This window comes from Dendronephthya gigantea, unplaced genomic scaffold (assembly GCF_004324835.1).
Source record: "Dendronephthya gigantea isolate DGI-Jeju-01 unplaced genomic scaffold, DenGig_1.0 000038F, whole genome shotgun sequence".
NCBI lineage: Eukaryota > Metazoa > Cnidaria > Anthozoa > Malacalcyonacea > Nephtheidae > Dendronephthya > Dendronephthya gigantea.
The window spans coordinates 1,475,191-1,491,249 of NW_021163048.1; the positions used below are offsets into that span (position 1 = coordinate 1,475,191).

Consider the following 16,059-nt stretch of genomic DNA (forward strand, 5'->3'; position numbering starts at 1 on the left):
TTTAAATATTTCCCATATCGGTAATTTTTTGTAAACATGCATTAACTGCAATTACTTTTTGAATTATCGTGTAATTATCGTGTAATTTGTGCTAAAAAGTATAGACTGATATATTAAAATTTAAACGCTACAACATATTTTTAAACTTGCAATGGAATTAGTTGGACTAGCTGGAAAAATTGATGCGGGCAATTACCAACGCGACGCGCGGTACCTTATTAGCACTATGTACAAACCACAATGATGACATTTAATTAACAGAAAGTTCAATTTTGGGAATTTTTCACAAAAATTTTACAGTAAAAACTACTGTTCGTTTATATTGCTAGCTGTTCTTCTACAGTAACACACACAGTACCTGAAACTTGTTCCTGCTTGTTGACTTTTATAGCACCAGCTGATGGTCGAGGCTCACTTCGTGACGAGGCGTGTTTGTTGTCGATCATTTATTATCCTAGATTTCCCTAGATGCATTATAAAACAAACAACTGACCCGACGATAACAATCACAATTGACAGCAATGGAATCTCCACCTAATCGTCTTCATCATCGTCGTCATCCAGGACAGCTTGTCTCGCTCTCTTTGTACGTATTAGAGGTACATCAAAATCGTCATCACTGCTGTCACTTTCCTCCTCAGACCTTCCTCTTTTTCTACTACGATTCTCATCATGATCATCGTCACTTTGACCACTGTTTCCTTCGAATGTCTGAAATGCATCATTTTTCCTACCAGGGTGGTCACCATCGCTGCTTGCACTATCGTCCTCCAATCCATCGTGATGACGGCTACCAACTTTCTGACTCGCTTCGGCAATTTCTTCACCTGCTGCAACACCATCGTGATTTTCTTGGACATTTTCTTCCATGTGTATGTGCAAAGCATCCTCGTCACTGTCATCGCTCTCCTGCATTCTGACTCTTCTTCGCTTTCGCGTTATCTTTTGCTTTTGTTCTCTGCTGCCTTCTTGGGCGTAAGAGTCTGATTCGTCGCTACTAAATAAATATTTGTGACATATTAGAAAAAAATCTCTGAGCACCTAAAGGGAAGGTTGTGGTAATCCTAAAGCATAATTACATGTAAAGTTTTTGCTCACAAACTTATAGTATTTTTAGTAAGGGATACAATTGTACACCATTCATGAAGGTTATTGTAAAAAAATAATTATATCCAGAAAAGCATTAACCGAAGGTGTGGTATTACTCACTTCCAAAACGAAATCGAATTTAGAAATTTGATATAAAACAGTCAAAATTAATCAGAATCTGAATTAACCTGAAAAGATTGCTAACCTATTGCCATTAGAAGATCTTTCGTCATTTCCAAAATTTTTTTCTTTTCTCCTATTGTTGTTATCGCGTTCTTTTCTTTTTCTTGCTCGCTCACTTCTCTTGTCAGAGGACTTGAGAGTGGCAGCCAACTCCGCCAGTTTTTGCCTCTTGGGATTCACCTTGCTTTTCCTGCTCTCATTACTGCTTGATTCGAGCGCTATTTAAAACAAACTTTTTCTTAAAAACATGATTGAAACTGATTGAAACTGATTGTTCTGACTCAACTATGGCGCTGCTAATCAAGATACGAAAAAAACAGCGAAATAAACTAAAAGACATTTCACTAAAAGACATTATAAAAGGCGATGAGCTGTACAACTTACAATTTGATGGTTCAGCTTCCATGTCAGTGATTGCTTTTCTTAAATGATCTGGGGTCAAGTTGTCAGGTATCCGCCAATACCTTTCCTTGAAACGTGAAAGCATTTTTCAACGAAATAAATCGTGCTTAAGCAGTCGAATTTCAAGCATGATCCATGTATTTTTCTCGAATAGAAATTTAGTTCAATAGGGAATGGCCTATTTATGCAGCAGTATATATCACGCAAAATTTCAGGATCACCAATTAATCACAGTACCTGTTCATTGGACGGCGGAACTAATCCTATTTTCTTCAGGAGCTTCTGAAAAGATTTATCTCTGAGAGCTAATTCAGTCTGCTCTGTCAACGTCACCAGTGGTAATGGTTGCCAATCATCTGTCAAACATAAAATAAAAAGCAACTTAAAATGTATATAAATCTTTCGACTAAAAATGTTCATTATCAAAATGTTAAAAATGAATCAAAATTCAGAAACTATTCTGTACACATTCTTAGCAATAATTTTCATTAAACAGTTTATAATCAAACATATAATATTTATAACGGACAAGAAACATGTAGTACCGTCTTCAGCTCTGTCGTCAGCCTCTTCATTCAATCTTGTTTTAAGCCAATCAAGTTGCTCAGCATGTTCTAGATATCAACCGAAGAAAAAATGTTGACACGTAAAACCGCTCCATTCAAACCTTATGCCATGAATCAAAGTAGGTAATGTGTGAATTAAGACTCGAGTTAAGATATTACCTGACTTTTTCACGGTGGTCAATATGGCAAGAAAGTCGGTATCGATTTCATCGTCCACATCAGATTCGTCATCGGCGTCGGACGTTTCAGCTTCCGGTTCTTCGCTCCCACCATTTTCTAAACCGAAAAAGCTACAATAAATGGTTCGATTCTTTACTGCGATAGAAGACTTGAACCAACCATGTCTATCTGACAAACAAAAGGCTACAATCCCACCCTAGGAAACTGTGCACACATGCAACTGGAAGAAAGAATAAAATGAAAATTAAATACCTGAATCACTAGCACCATCTTCTTCCTGGTTAAAACCAAATAGAAATGTTGATGTTGGTACGATTCAACTACCCAAAATACAATCGAGACTTATGTGAAAAAGAAAAAAGGTCTTTCAGAATAATAACTTACCTCGTACTCATTGCCTTTTCTTTTCTTCGTTTTCTTAGCACGTTTTTTCCTAAGTATGCTGTGGTCCTCAACAATGTTTAGTTTAACCAGTTGGTTTATGACCTAAGACAAGTTGATATAAAAAAGATCAGAGAATAGGGAGATTATATGTACGGTGCGACTGTATGACTACACTTCAATCAAATTATATTCCACAACCAAAGGTAAAAATATACAAAATCAACTCATTTCTCATGGATAATTCTACCTGTCTTCTTGATCGCGTTTTGTTAGTCATGCTCAGCAATATGCCACCGACGATATCTAGGGTTGAAACATATTTTTTTATATATTATATCGAAAATTTGACATACAAAAAAAAACTACAATGTAGTAAAACATAACAACAGCTTTGTATAATTTATTAATACATGATCACTCACCATCACTCTCCTTAAACTCCTCAAACAAATTTCGTAATTCGTTTTGTTCCTCTTCAGGCCATTCATTTTTATTCACAGGCTTTCTGAATCAACAGCATACTGTGGTTAGGTGAAAACTAGTACATACAGTATATGCGGAGTGCTATATATATATATGGATAATAGGACTGGAGACATGGCATTGGAGAATTCTAAAATCCCAAATAGAATCTAAGGTATATGAAATTTCTGAGGAAAAGTTTTAATGAATATACGATAGTGTTATCTTTCAATTTATAGCGACCATGTTCTACATAAGTTGTCTAAAACATACTTTTTTAAAATCTCCTTATTTTCAACTAAACCGAGTGTGATAAGCTTCCCAACAACCTATAAATAGGGAAATGAATACGTTAATATAACTAATGCATCTACGATAATAAAAGCACTGTAAAGGCCATAATGTTACACGGTGCAATTTTTCTTGCAACTTGCAATGCAATTCTACTTCTAAGAGATGTAAATTAGTAAAGAGTCTTGCAGAAGAAAATGCATGAAGTGTAACAAACACAAAAGTTTCGTTGTTCCAAAATATACATCTCTCAAAAGTAGAATTGCATTGGAAAATTGCATCGTGTAACAGGGCCTTAAGGAGCACTCGAAATTTCAAAAAGGTGAAAATCTCGAGATTTGTAAAACTTGGAAGATATAAGTTGCATAATTGAGACGAGGCACGTACTTGTCTCCTAGATCTGAACTCGTTGTCGATGGCGTTGAGAATGTTCTCGACGAGATCTAAGCGTAAGTGGACACTCCGTTAATTCCTGTCGGAATTTCTAAACTGTTTTAACACAACTATGTACTAACTTTTTTGAGTCATCACCCCATAACGAGATTAATTTATATACTTTACGAAATAAAGTGATAGTGGGATCATGGTTGAATAACAAACCTTCAGAGTCTTTGAATTCGTCGTAAAGTTGCTTCAGTTGTTCTTCCTCTTCAAATGTCCATGAATGTCCACTTCTTTTCACTTCCCTAAAGCATTTCATTTTCGACCGTTATCATTTCATTATCGACCAAATACAGTAGGCTCCAATAGGCTACTACGGCGTAGTAGCTGATGGATGGACATAATGGCTGGTAAAACTGATCTGATAATACATTGACTACCATACAAAAAAGAAGCCAAAATTCATGAACTCTAAGAGGTTCAGAAGATTTATAATACATGCATATACATCCATTGCTGGCGTCGTTATCAGAGGTCAGTATAAATGCTTCAGTACAGTGATCAGATACATTGACAGTGAAATCCAGCAAAGCGACCATACAAACTTGCCCTATGTCCATACCTATTAACAAAGCTTCCATATCCCTCGGTTATTTCATAACATTCCGCAGGAGATTTCCAAAAGATAAGTTCTGCACACAAGGTCGGGTTAGTAGGAAGCAAGGCGAAGAACTTTGATAGAATATATTTTGAAAACTTCACCAATTCCTGCATCAGAAGAACCAAATTCATGTGACGTTGTAATTGTTGTTGAAGTTATAACTGGAGCAGTTTTTAGATTATTGGAAAACAAAGCTTTTGAGAATGACCAACTTTAGGGTTAAATAAGCAGAAGACAGGTTGCACTCCAAAGGAGTGATCTTTCATGTGTACCTTATACTTGCTTACAGCAGGATCAGAAAACACTTTCCTGAAGGTCACAAACAAAGAGAGTTGGAACAACATGGCGTGCAGTTTCAAATCTACAGCAATTCGATACATCATCTTCACAATGTAATGATTGATATATGCATTGTTCTCTTGGTACCAGCTCAAAAGCCAACAGTAAGGTTGCAGCAACAACGGCGAAGCTAATCTGTAGTTTATGAAGAAAAATCTCATTGTCATAGTGTAAATAATATGAAGATATCTTATATTGAAAACGACGTACTTTTTTAGGAAAGCTTCGAAGTCAAATTCAGTTTCCCTCACTTGAACAGCCTGTATTTCTTCAGTCTCTGCGAGTAAAAGATACAATTCGTAAGAACTGATCCACAATCCATGCACAGTAATCAGGAGTTTTAAAACAACGCCGTGGAAAGGTTCTTGCCATAATGGTCTTACCAGGATCCGTCATTTCATCTTCTTGATCGCCATTTGCCTCTGTCTCAGCATTACCGTCATCATTAATAACTATATAAACAATGGAATCGGTCACGATAAAGAATAAGATTTCATTATTTATTCGAATATTTAACATGATAGAATAACACTTTACTCGGGTTAGGGGCACAAGCAACCACGCTATAACGCATCGATTTGGACAAACCTGGTACGTCCATGCGAAATATCTCGTAAAAACACATAAATTCGCCTTCTGGATCAATATCATCTTCACCGAATGAGCTGTTTTGCCAAATTTCCCTGCGAGAGAGAGGGCAGACAGCTGAATTTATTGAACTACCCTATTAACGGCCTAAACGTGATGTGAAACACTCTTTTTTACCTGGCTGCCCGAAGAAGAGCCAAAGCTTCACCAAACGAGTTCACACGAATATTTTGCTGAATTAACGATAAACATCTCGTTCTAAGATATACAATCAAAACATCAATAAATTCTGAATAAACAGATGAACTCAGAGATACATTTACAGTGATAAGCTCTAAACACTTGAGGCCGGTTATGAAGCTTGATAGGGTTATCCACCGTAGGATTTTTCAAATAATCTGGACAGGAAATTGATCATAGTTTGACAAAACCTAGAATAAACCTAAGTATTCTCAAATTAGAGTTTTTCTTCATTAATTATTGGCTCCACTTCTGTAGTGTTTTGCTACAACAAGAACAACGGTATGACGATGGTTAAAAGAATATATACCTATCTAATGAATTGTGCTGTACATGCAAAGTACAGGCTTCGCTAAACCGGCCCCAGAACATGTTATGTATTTTTTACTGTGAATAACCAGTATATTCATTCAGTATGTTATTATTTATGTTACTTTTGATCTTCTTCGGGCACGTCCGACACAGGATCGAAAGGATTGATAATCGAAGGAAGGCCACCATCCTCGTTCTGTAGAAATGATGAAAGATCTGCGCTGAGTTCTTGCCAACGTTCTTCCTTTTGCTCGTCTGTGAGTGGAACAACTGTAACGAAAGATATACGTTCAAGTATAAACATGTTCAGAATTCCGGCCAAAAACCATACATAGCATCAAGGAACGACAAAGAATGAATTTTGAAATAGCTGATTTAGGGCCTGTTTACATCGAGCGTTTTATCTCAGCTAGGCGAGGTAAAAAGCGCATCATATCAAAGGCTTAACCTGATTAGTCTTTCATTATTTGCAGTTTTCATCTCGCCTAGCCGGGATAACTAGCTCCACGTAAACAAGTCTTTGTTATATTGTATGGGTTTATGCTTGTTTTAAGTTTCAGACCAGCATTGGTACAATGGATGTAAAAAAAACGATTCTAAAAGGAATATAAGCCCGCTACGTTCCGTTGTTTAATGATGTCCCAAATACGATTTGGTCGTGAGCACTGTATATAAGAAGACGCATGTCGATTCATGTCCTTGAGAGCAAGGGCTCTATATGGCCATACGACATAATTAATGAAAATATGTACATGCAATATCCCCTGGAATTAAATTTTATATCATTAAAGGGATTTCAGATTCTTGCAAACCACGAGGCTACACCACGGAATAATAAAAAATCCAGACCCATGCCCCAAAGCTTAAGCACGATTACTGTAACACATTTTATGTATTAAAAGTACAGTATTTATACCCGGTTCGCTCCTGGCCGCAGTTTTCTTCTTTTTTCTTCTTTTCGCCTTTTTTCTCTTTTGCTAAAACGATAAAATTATACGCGATGAAATTATCGTACAGACACACAGTTTATGTTCACCATACAAAGTGACTCCGGGAGACTCGGAGAAGCATTCAAATAATTAATGACACAAGCGGTGTTTATAATTCCAATAACCGCGTGGCCATGTCCGTTTGAGATTGCTGTATCTGTTTTACAAAATTTGTATTTTTGGTTTATCGCTTTGTATCGCTTTGTATATTATCAAGCGGAAGAGCTTTTACCTGTACAATGACATGACCTTTGTTCTTACAATGTGCTTCCAACAACTTGAGAAATATATGAAATGCTTCGATCAAGTCTCTGAGAAACGATCTATACAAAATACACTTGCTTGTAAATAAGCGAATTACCTGTAGCTATACAGATAGATTTCATAACATATACACATAGATTTCAGCGAAGCATGATATTTTCATTCTCCTTTCTAAACGACGGTTTAGTCAAGGTACACAAGAGAGTACCCCTTAACGAAGTTAACAACCTCTTTCCATCTTTCCAGGGGAATGGACCGATGACGTCACCCCAACTTTAACAATGGAACGGTTCAATACAACTGGTTTATGGTTTGGCGTGATAAATTTGGCTTAGTCAAAAACTTTCGGTATTTTTCTGCATGTAAACTGCCCTGGGTTGGGGTCTCTCGATCAGTCAGTCGCCGGTTCAAATTATAAAAGGTTATCATTCTGAATAACAAAGGTTTAAGTTTTCATAACCTACTTTGTTTGAAAACAGGGATTAAACTTCTTTAACAGAATAATAAATATTTCTCGATATTCCGAGACATAGAATACGTTTTCTAGAAAGAAATATAAAGGAATTGTTTCGTGGATGTGTTACTATTATACTGTAGTACAACAGTACAACAGTACACGAGTTATGCATGGGGTAAATAACGGCAATAATAACTGCATATACCTTTTATGATTTTAGCACTATCTTGTATGTTTTCATCTTCAGACAGTTGCAACAAAGCTACATGTTGAATAAGTTCTTGATAGGCTCTCACTGCGAGATGCAATCTAACAGAAAGGTGCAGCAAATAATAATATCGTCAGCAACGTAAAATAAATATGGACATGAATACTACCCTACAAAACATAACTTTCATATACAGCTATAGTGTTTAGGCTCTTATTGTAAATACCTACAGCATATATCACACTAAACAGCATGCTAAATGAAGTTTCCTATACTAATTTTGGTAACTGAACGGAAATGGCACGCGTTATTTGGCACAACCACTTTTATGTAGTTTAGGTTTCACCCCTTACGAGATTACTTTTTAATACAGCTATAGTGTTTAGGCTCTTATTGTAAATACCTACAGCATATATCACACTAAACAGCATGCTAAATGAAGTTTCCTATACTAATTTTGGTAACTGAACGGAAATGGCACGCGTTATTTGGCACAACCACTTTAATGTAGTTTAGGTTTCACCCCTTACGAGATTACTTTTTATTGCCATTATCTTTTAAGATTTAGACATAAATTATGTACGCAAGAATGAAAAAAAAAGAAAAAATCCGACCCCCGTATATCGTTTCACTAGCTTGAAATGTTTGTTTCGAGAATGATGAACACATTATACAATTTTTTTTTCGGTTTCTACAATATTTTTACCAATTTTACCTTCGACTCCACTCCACCTTTTCGTCTTTGATGGTCGTAAGACTGTCGAAGAATTTCGTTTGCAGTATAAGAATGTACTGAAATGTTGGCACATTCAGTGTCTCACTAGTAAAAAAAAATTACGTCAAACATTTGTCTAAAGAGTTGTCCAAAGATACTATTCAACTTTACGGGATAATGATTGCCTATAAAATTTATTGTCTTCATGCAGACACCTCCTGTATGGATCCCGTTTTTACTTATAGGCCTTGGTTGAAACGTCGCACATTTTAGACGAATGCAATTCAAACAATAGATAATTAGATGCTAATAATGAGGTTTATCTATCTATTGTTTGAATTGCATTCGACGCGACCAAAATGCGACGTTTAACTATGCAAGGCCATAGAATCTTTGATGTATATATAAATCCAACAACGTTATCAATATCAGGACGTCGATTTTTGATGAGGAAAACAGCCCGCAAAAAAATCTATCTACAAACCTGATATACGCAACATCAAACCCGTGATGTCGGTTAAACTCCATAAAAAATCTAAAAAAATCAAAACGTTGAACATGGCGCGTTGAGAAATTACGTAGCTGTCTTCTTCAGGATCACCTTCGTTGGCTGGAAACACGAAGCTTATATCATGGTGCTGCTCATGAAATGGTGTTTTTCGTAATCGTAGTGATATGTTCAAAAAACAATAAAAAAAACACTACCGTAGCTTAAAAATATCATGGTTTAATTTGAGTTTATATACGCGGCCATCATCATTTTGCAACAACCTAAATATCCTAAATAAAACCTAAATAAAATTATGTGCGATTTTCTCCTTTTGAGAGGAACCGAACTACGAATGGCTTCTACCACCATGATCGAGTTACAGTACATACCTCATTGCCCAAAGGAAATACGATTCGTCGTTTTCTTGGGCTCTCGAGTGCTTTAAATTGTCCTGCAGTAAAAAGAATATGTGGCATTATCTGACCATTCTCTATCCGGCAGCTCTGTGTAAAAATTATAAAATAGATAGTCCGATGCTTGCATGCATGGATATCAGTTCCCAATTCCCATTCACACAGTTTCTGACCTGCTTTCGACTCATTGTCGGTTACCATTAAAAGGGAAAATTGTTTTAAAAAAGGCTTTTGCTCATAACCATCTCAATACCGACAAAGGAACTTCTCAGTCAGACCGGCGTCACAAGGTGAAATCGTGTCTTGCTTAACAGACCTGTCACAACACATAAGACTTACAAATTGTATTTACAACGCGTGAATTAAATACCTTGATGATGTGCATCAAAGGATTGTAGGCGTGCTCAAGAAACTGAAGACAAAAATCTTTTAGAAACATCCTAAATTGAAGATGTGTCTTCAGTATTTGAAGTATCGCATTACTGAGTGAAGTAGAAATGATTAAGTTGTGAACAATCGTACATACCTCACACTCAGGGAAGACTTTCTGTCTGTGTCCTGCTCTTTCGCCAGCATCTCATTTTTTCTTTTTCTTGGGGCAGTCTTGCCGAAGTCAAACGAGAGATCCTTCGCTCCTAACACATGAATACAGTTAATCTATTATTACTAACTGCAGTTAGTTCTGGTTTCACACTATTATTGCCATTATTACTATCTAGTAGAAAAAAGCGTGGAATAGGCGTTCCCCCTGGTGTATTAATCTCTCTTGTCAGGCAAAGAGTTAGGTTAGGGAAGGAGCTATACACACACTTTGGAGCACACGATGACACATCGGGTAAAAATTCCCTTAAGGACACGCAGGTGTACAGTAGTATATTGATACGTTATATTAGTACATATTAGTAGTATATTGATATTCATATTGATATTGGTAGTATATTGATACATTTTGGTAGTATATATTGATCCATACCAGTAGTACAGTATATTGATATGTATGTAACCCTACTAATAAAAGGTCATTATGTACATTTGTTAAAAGGGCTACAAAATTGCCATTTTTACTATGACAACCCTGGCGCCCATTCCTAACGACTTGCTATACTGATTACGGAGTGGCTGTGATACACTTACGTTGAATTGGTCTGTGATAGAGCAACTTATTTTCATCATTAAGGGCTTTGAGATTTTGCATGCAGTACGTCCCACCAAAGTTCGAGTGTCTAGATCGGAAAAACAATATAATTCCTTATACTCAAATTACTGATCTGAAGGAAAGGAGTTGACAGTTTAGCCACAGACTAAACAATATGAATGCCGAATGCGTGATTGTCAATTCTTATCTAGCGTGATTGCTTCCACTGCAGGTGAACTGGATATCGAAACACAATAAACGGAATGAGTTAATTGTTCAATCCCTCACTCGCTTAAATGACGGAATAGAATTTCAAAATTGATTTGTTATAATTAAAAAACTGATTGAATACACCAATTACCTAATTCCCTTTCGAGCAGCAATGTTCTTTGAAGACTTCTCTCTTTCATAGAGTATTTCAAGCTCTCTTCAAAACAATAAAAATAACTTTTAATAATAAAAAAATAGTGTACATTAACCCATTATATAACATACGTACGATGATGTAGTGGCTTAACACGTGATGATGAAGGGACTCGTTAATATACTAGGTATTCATGTCATGCAGAAAGTACAATACCATTTATTTGTTCATAACTTTGCAAAGACAAGAACAAAAACATTAAACAATAAATTGCTTATTCTTCTCTATCTACTATGATCTATGATCTACGTAACAATATGCGTGTTGTTTTGTCTACGGTTCAATACTGTAGCTATTGTAAGGCACATGTGTGGTCACAAATCGACCTCCGTTTTCGTTATCACGTTTGCAAACGAGCCAAAACAGTCCGGACGCGAAACAAACCTTGCGTCTTCCTCCTGTTCTTTTTTCGTTCTTCCGACAGACGTCTTCGCTAAAACATCGGCTTTCTAAAATGTAATTTTTTGTGAAAATTAATTCGAGGTTTCAAGCTTACGGGACGCGGCTACCGACTTTTCATTCCAGAAACTCGATATATACATGTACGAACCTGTTCTCGTAACATGTGAGAAATTATCTCCAGCGCATGCATTGACCACCGACTCTGTAAAAAAGAAAAATAAGAAGAAATGGTTAAATATTTTAATCAATCAATGAACGAGCGTACGAGTGTACAAAAAACAGCAAATTCAATGCCTGAATGATTAATTTTTTATCTACCATTTTAAGATAGAAAGTAGTTAGAATTACATGAATATATGTGTGTATATCGACATGTATCTTACTTAATTCTTTCTGAAATAAAATTGTTGGAATACAGGGATAAACGTTGTACAGGACAATTAAGAGTTTAGTCAAACAATTGAGAAAAACACAAGAACTGCAATTCTATGACTATCTGGAAATGCATATTTTTTTACTTGATTTGAATAATCTTTACTGGTCAACTTTCGCTAGCCATAGAGAAAGGCTAATTTATGTAAACGCACAGTACAAACCTCGTCCGGAGAACTAGCAACGTACAAAACAAGATCATCCACACCATTCACATGTAAATTCCTAAAACAGTGAATGCGTTGATGGAAAAGCATATATAATTTTATTAATGATATATTCGAATCACTCAAACTTATACACCATCACAATTCGCAGATTACTCAACGCTAAAATTAACTGGCGAACTTATGGTAAATATATACATAATGTGTGTTACTTGATTAGTATACATGCATGCAGCAATGTTAGAGCATTTGTAAACTTCCAATGGCAAAGTGTGAAGAAGTTGCAAATGCACCAATTCTTTATTAAACAAACTGATTTAGCTTGATGCAAGGGTGTCAACAGGGGCGTAACTGTTGGGGGGGGGGTGACATGTAGTAATTAGGTTAAGGCTTTCATATAAAACATCTCGCTTTCAATTTTATGCAGCCAGATTTGCGTAATAAATTTATAACTATAAGGGAGCCTGCTCACAGACTATCATAAACACGCTATAATTGCGATTGGGTGCCACGCCCTTTTCTGGGTATATGTTGTACACCACGCCCTTTTGTAGGGCAAATTTGCTTAGAGTCAAGTTATGCCCCTGGTGTCTAACCTACAAACTGATGAAGAAAACACACCACAGAAGTTGATCGTGGATTGTACTATCTTCATCTGTTCTCTGGAAGCAAAAGTATCAAATTTACTGACTGAACTGTTCAACGTTTCGATATCATAAAGTTTATATTCATATAATCAAACCTTCTCAGCTTTGGGATCTGCAGGAACATGGAGGATATTTCGAACCAAGAGGAGAATTCTTTCAATTAGCAGGGTATCCTCTTCTTCTCTGCTATCCCATTCCTGGAAATATAATTTAAAATCATTTTCCTCTGTGGATTTGCTTCAATGCATGCATAAAACTTGTGTATGCAGGTTTCAATTTTCTTTTGGGGCACCTATTCAATGTACCTATACTCATGCTTTTCTAATGTGCAACAATCTTTATCTTACAGCCTGCAATAAACGTCCCAGCTCCCTGCCAAGTAGGGCCATAATTTCTTTTTCTGCAAATGCCTGGAATGAAGCCACAATTATAACAAACATAAGATTCCTTATTTTTACCCAGTGTTTACCTTTTGCTTTTGACTACACGATAAATAAATAAGCTCTCACTCAAACTGCGTGGTATTTAACTCCATACTGGTACCGTGATTATTCTCTGAGCGCCAAAATACTGCCGATGTGAGCACATGGAAGACACACCAGTGTTGTTATCAAAGGAAACTCACTTAGAGTACCTTCACTGAATTGTGACCTTAGCATGCAGCATTTTGAAATCTATGATCCAGATTAATGAATTGCCTCTTCCACATCAGAGACACCCTCATAATAACTGTTAAACACCTTTCCTTTACCACATATACTGTATCACAGGGTTTACAAACGGATGTGGACATACTGCACCTCTTTGTAGGACTGTAGATGTGAAGTAACCTCTAAAAACCAGTGCTGTTCCATCTTTCCTTTGGGTACATTTCCAAAACAAATCATTGCTGGTTGAGTTAGGTTGACCAGTAACCTATAAATGTTTCCAAATAGTTCATTGCTTATGGAACCAATTTAATATTTGTTGTAATAATGTTCAAACGTCTCTAAATTTATAACCTGTAAATCTCAAATGTATTGTTATTTTTGCTGTTGCAAAAAAAGGCTCTTTTTCAGAAGAGATATGAAATTCTTTTAATCATTACCCTCTAATTAAGTTATCTAATATAGAACAAGAATGAAAAATGTATATATTACCTGCACAACAAAACAAGGAAACCTACCTAATACAAACATCAAAAATGTCATGTTCTTTAAGTGAACAACTTTTAAGCAAGGGAATGAGATCCTGCATGCAGAATGTAAAAAAACAAAAAATGCAAAATTAGACAGCAAAGTCATTAATTACCAGAACTGTAAAACATAACACAAATGATCACCAATCAGGAAAAAAAATACCAAGGATTCTGTGTGATCCTTATATTTATGCATAATCTCACAGAATCCTTGTCATTTTGGCATGCAGTTTTAGGGACACAATTTACAACACCTTTTCCACAGCTTGTGATCTTCCTAACTGTCTTCTGATTTCACATGTAGCATCATCTACCCTCAGGAAACGGATCAGGTCTTTTAAGCATTCTTAACAAACACATAGGAATTGAAGTGTAGAGTGCGTGTTCAACGTTAAAATTAACATTTTATTTTATCTTAAGAATAAAACTATTAGTACACATATATACACTGTGTTATCATCAACTAATTAAGTTGCATAAAAAACAGTATTTCAATTCTTTTCCAGACTAAACAGAGGTGTATATAAATTGAAGAATTTTCCAAGAACAAACTATACTGTAGTAGCTGCATATACTGTAGTTTACACATATAAACAATCCGCACCATTTTCCAAGGACACTTTAAGTTACACTTGAATACGTATATTAGCCAACGGAAAATGTGAATTTTTCAGAAAGAGGTGTCTAAAATTGTTGGAAATATCAGTACAATATTTAGTAAAATACTTACCTATGCAGTCATCTCCTTTGTAATAATTATCATCTTCTAAGTAACCAAGAGCAGCCAATGTGCAGACAATTTCAGAATTGACATACTCATTTTCCACAGCATCAACCATAATTAATTTGTCATATGGCAGGAAAGTGCTAAAAAATAACCGAAATATTTATGGCAGTGAAGAACAATGCTGCTCACTAATTGTTTTAGTATATACCCTGTACCTAGATATATTAATTTTGAGAAAATAATCGATACAAGACAATTACAATGAAAAATAATTTAATCAATTCAATTTTATACGGTCACGCAAGCAATTTTTCCGAAACGTTCACCATCATGAATAGACAATGGTTGAGTAGCCAATCAGAAAGTAGGATTTGTAATAGACAATAGTCGGGTGTATACTAATACTGTATAGAGTTGAAACTTTCTGACAATATTCACACAGCATAACCAGAGTATCATATAAAGTGATGGTTCTAGAGAATGTATTAGCTAATCAAATGTCGTACGTCCATCACATTGGCTACTCACACGAGCAATAAACCTTGCTAATATCACAGTTAATAGAATATACATGGTTTGGAGACAATAGACACGTGATGAGAAAGGAACACTTTTTTGCATAAATCTACCTCAACATAGTTAATGAATTGAATTGTAGTTTTATGTGGTCTCCAAACCATGTATATTCTATTAACTGTGCTAATATCTTGGGTAAAAAAAGTGTGGACACCCAATGACTGTCCCCAGATGTACAAAAATACAGAAATCAACGGAACAAAAGCATTTAATTGATTTATTAAATACTGCTAGACCCAACAAAATTTATATCATAATTACAATCAAAGTATACTCTACATGCACTGATATTTCTATTCATCACTGATCTATAACAAGCACTTGGTGCACGAGATGATACTTAAAATTTCACAATTTATTAGCATTAATCATAATTTTAGACTTTTATGTGGACTATGGAAGTGATTCCATCAACCACAGTGCATCAACACGCAAATGTCCCACTTAGTCTGGCGTAATATAAATATAAATAACACATACCATACAAATTATTTAACTCCAACTACCCAAAAAATAACAACGTTTTATCTAAAAATTTAGCCAAAAATCCAGCTAAAATTGTCTCAACTTTCATTGATATTCTTCTTCCCTGGCTTCGTGGTTGTTTAGAAAACGCGCCAAATTTTAATCAGAGCCCGCAAATAATTTACCTAAAACCACATCTAAACTTCATTTTATGATGTTTATAATTTATTGGTTACCACGGGGGGGGGAGTTGCTGAACAGTAACTGAATAGTGAGTGGCACTTCAGGGTTTC

The 16,059-nt window shown here is 35.7% G+C and overlaps 1 protein-coding gene across 1 annotated transcript; it reads right to left on the bottom strand.

The window, feature by feature from the left end:
- Positions 1-119: 119 nt before the first annotated feature.
- On the bottom strand, positions 120-15,908 carry LOC114526302 (protein timeless homolog). The gene is made up of 42 exons (XM_028547867.1): positions 15,782-15,908; positions 14,729-14,865; positions 14,253-14,344; positions 13,987-14,051; positions 13,622-13,736; positions 13,169-13,231; positions 12,917-13,018; positions 12,796-12,836; positions 12,172-12,232; positions 11,724-11,777; positions 11,558-11,622; positions 11,111-11,176; positions 10,749-10,837; positions 10,141-10,249; positions 9,985-10,054; positions 9,591-9,652; positions 9,196-9,246; positions 8,712-8,816; positions 7,994-8,097; positions 7,796-7,874; positions 7,300-7,390; positions 6,995-7,055; positions 6,201-6,348; positions 5,704-5,784; positions 5,527-5,621; positions 5,322-5,390; positions 5,149-5,215; positions 4,872-5,073; positions 4,561-4,706; positions 4,158-4,243; positions 3,945-4,000; positions 3,540-3,595; positions 3,227-3,309; positions 3,052-3,107; positions 2,805-2,906; positions 2,673-2,697; positions 2,400-2,516; positions 2,220-2,288; positions 1,912-2,030; positions 1,657-1,741; positions 1,295-1,490; positions 120-997 (listed from the first exon to the last, which is right to left on the bottom strand). Exons 2-42 carry the CDS (start codon positions 14,835-14,837, stop codon positions 535-537), a joined length of 3,975 nt encoding a protein of 1,324 aa, XP_028403668.1. The 5' UTR covers positions 14,838-14,865; positions 15,782-15,908; the 3' UTR covers positions 120-534.
- Between the last annotated feature and the right edge of the window lie 151 nt (positions 15,909-16,059).

Coding starts and splice junctions, on each gene's coding strand:
- LOC114526302 (XM_028547867.1), bottom strand. CDS start 14,837: ATGGTTGATGCTGTGGAAAATGAGTATGTCAATTCTGAAATTGTCTGC. Junction 7,056..7,299: donor AAGGTCATGTCATTGTACAG/GTAAAAGCTCTT, acceptor TTATCGTTTTAG/CAAAAGAGAAAAAAGGCGAA. Junction 2,698..2,804: donor GAAAAGGCAATGAGTACGAG/GTAAGTTATTAT, acceptor GGTTTTAACCAG/GAAGAAGATGGTGCTAGTGA.